We start from the raw sequence: 2,500 nt of genomic DNA, 5'->3' as shown, positions 1-2,500 counted from the left end.
CTGCTATTGCGGAGTCCATGAACATGGAGGTCATGTTTATTTAGACTTTGTAGTTTAATTGTTCAATATTGATTTGTCATCCGAGGTCAATATTTATTTACTCAAGGTGGTTTCTGTGTGTCTGATAATATGTCTATTTCTGCACACACTGTAAGTGTGAACTATATGTGTGAAGATGTTGATATCTTCTGTGTTGCTGCCCCCACCCTTTGGAACAGTCTACCTCTCCATATCCGCCAAGCCCAAACACTGGCTACGTTCAAAAAGCACCTAAAGTCACATTTATTCACTGAGGCCTATGGCCCTTAACCACCCTGCCCCCCAACCCCACTTCTACCCCCTCCTCTCTTCTCCTCTCTATTCCCCTGACCTATCTCCTTTTGTAAAGCGACCTTGGGTTACTTGAAAGGCGCTATATAAAACATAAAAAGTTATTATTATTATTATTATTATTATTATTATATTGTATGTACCGGTGTACCGGAGCTTGCTTTGGTGTTTGAGTGTTTGTGTGTATGTATGTGTGTAGGCAGGTTAGACCTGGGCATTCGGGGCTATTCAGGGATTCTCTGGGGATAGCCCCGGATCTATGGGCCGTCAACAACAACAACAAAAACTCTAATCGTGAATGAAATAAATAGCCCGTAGAAGAGACTTTTGGGTTTTATGTCCATTGTGTGCATTAACAGCGGCATGAAGAAAAATCTGGCGTGATCTGGGCAGGTTTAGAATAATTTGTTGCAAAATGTTACAATTTCAAATTACCTTCTCCTCGCCTATTATGCGCATTGCTGTTTTAGTGCTTCTACTAACTAGCCTTAGCGAAATAAGTGTACAGAAGGACAAATGGATATTAGAAGTTTCTTTAGAAAAAAAAGGGCAGAGCAGGGACAAGAAGTGGAAACTCACAGTGTGTCATCATCTCCGCAACCCAGGAGGACATTTCGATCAGCTCAGGTTCGTGAAGCGCCCAGCCCTCAAAGACAACGTTGATCAATGCTGGTCTGATGTTACTAGCTAGCAGGCTACCACTGCACCTCACTAACTTGAAGGACACTTTTGAAGGACACTTTTGAAGGACTGTTTGAATAACGAGAAAGAGACACTAACTTACGTTTGGTTCTGTAGAATGGAATCACATTCTTCACCACCAACAAAAATTGTTTTCCATGACAGTATAGTAGTTTCGCCAGTCTTTTTTACCACAGGTTAGCAGTGCAGACTAATTCATTCACTGGCGTTGGTATGATTCCAAGAAACGGTCGAATGTGAAACAACACCATAGTGGACATTTGCCTTTGGCTCACCAGAAATCGGATGGACAAAAACATCTCAGACACACTGAAGATATAATTACAGTGCAGTAGGCTACAACAAAGGGAAAATATATCGAAAATGAATAAATAAGTTTAAATATAGACTACATAACAGCTCAGCCAGGTATGCGTGTTGTCACTAGTTTGGTTAAGAATGCTGATGGCATTTGGGATAAAATAGTTTTTTTAATAGGCTACACTTTTTGCCTCTCTCCAAATTATGTGCATCGATTATCGCTCTCCGACTGGGAGTTTTGTAACGTTAGTGTTGGAGGCATAGACAGCATCGGCAAACTGTCGATCGGATGTATTAAAGTTTGCCTTGCGCCAACTTCATTCGTTTTCCTGGACACAAACCCACGAGGATCATTAAAGTGTAGTTTCACCAACTGGCGGGTCAGCATCACTTATTCAATTTTCCAAATGTGCACCGAAATGTGTCCAATAGGCTTACCCATGCCTTCCGACATTCTGGAGCGCAAAAGTTTAACTTGGCCCACAGCTGCAGAACCAGCGTTAAAATAGAAAATTACATTTGGGATTCTCAAAGAATTCTATGGCTCACTCAATCTGTGACAAGGTAGGCTAGTTTAAGAAAGCATCATTCAAAGCAGTCAATACAATAGGCTACGTGATGTCCACTGAATTATTTAATTGTGCTTTTGACATTAAGCGGGATATCCTAAGCGTGCGCATTTACGCGGTCAGTTAGGCTATTCTCTGCCAAGCCAGGTCGGAGGAGGCAGGCGCTTAAGTATTGCTCTTTTTACAGTTCTCTCCTCCTCGTAAGCCTCCAGGGAGAACTTGCTACTCCGCCTCCTGAAAAATACAGTGCTCTTTGTTTTTGGTTTCACTCATGGTTTCGACTCTCAATAGATGATGCCTTTATAAGTTCGCCGTGGAGCAGCACAACTCTAGGTTATCTAACACAGGGTTAATTGAACTAACTAGTAACCCGGTGTTTTGAAACCGACAGCTCAGGTTTAGTAGCCACAGGTTCAGACAACCCAGAGGTTAAGTTTTATCTCAGTGTTTGTTAAACCTCCTTTCTGGAATACCCCTCTGGGCTATAGCCCCGAATGTTTTCAATAGCTAGCGACGCCCCTGTGTGTAGGTGTCTGGGTGTATATATGTGCAGTGATCCTATGTGTGTGTGTGTGTGTGTGTGTAGGTGTCTGGGTGTA

At 42.3% G+C, this 2,500-nt stretch overlaps 1 protein-coding gene across 1 annotated transcript in view; it reads right to left on the bottom strand.

Moving 5' to 3' along the window:
• The window catches only part of LOC125293329 (protein kinase C zeta type-like), a 153,173-nt gene that overhangs the window by 23,494 nt on the left and 127,179 nt on the right, over positions 1-2,500 (bottom strand). Inside the window, exon 14 of the mRNA XM_048241197.1 lies at positions 1,115-1,122. Within this exon, the coding sequence (XP_048097154.1) occupies positions 1,115-1,122 (8 nt within the window). The remainder of the gene's footprint in view (positions 1-1,114; positions 1,123-2,500) is intronic.

The sequence above is a fragment of the Alosa alosa genome, chromosome 4 (genome assembly GCF_017589495.1).
Source record: "Alosa alosa isolate M-15738 ecotype Scorff River chromosome 4, AALO_Geno_1.1, whole genome shotgun sequence".
Lineage (NCBI taxonomy): Eukaryota > Metazoa > Chordata > Actinopteri > Clupeiformes > Clupeidae > Alosa > Alosa alosa.
The sequence above is the reverse complement of the archived record's forward strand: the minus strand, read 5'-3'. Positions and strand labels throughout refer to the sequence as shown.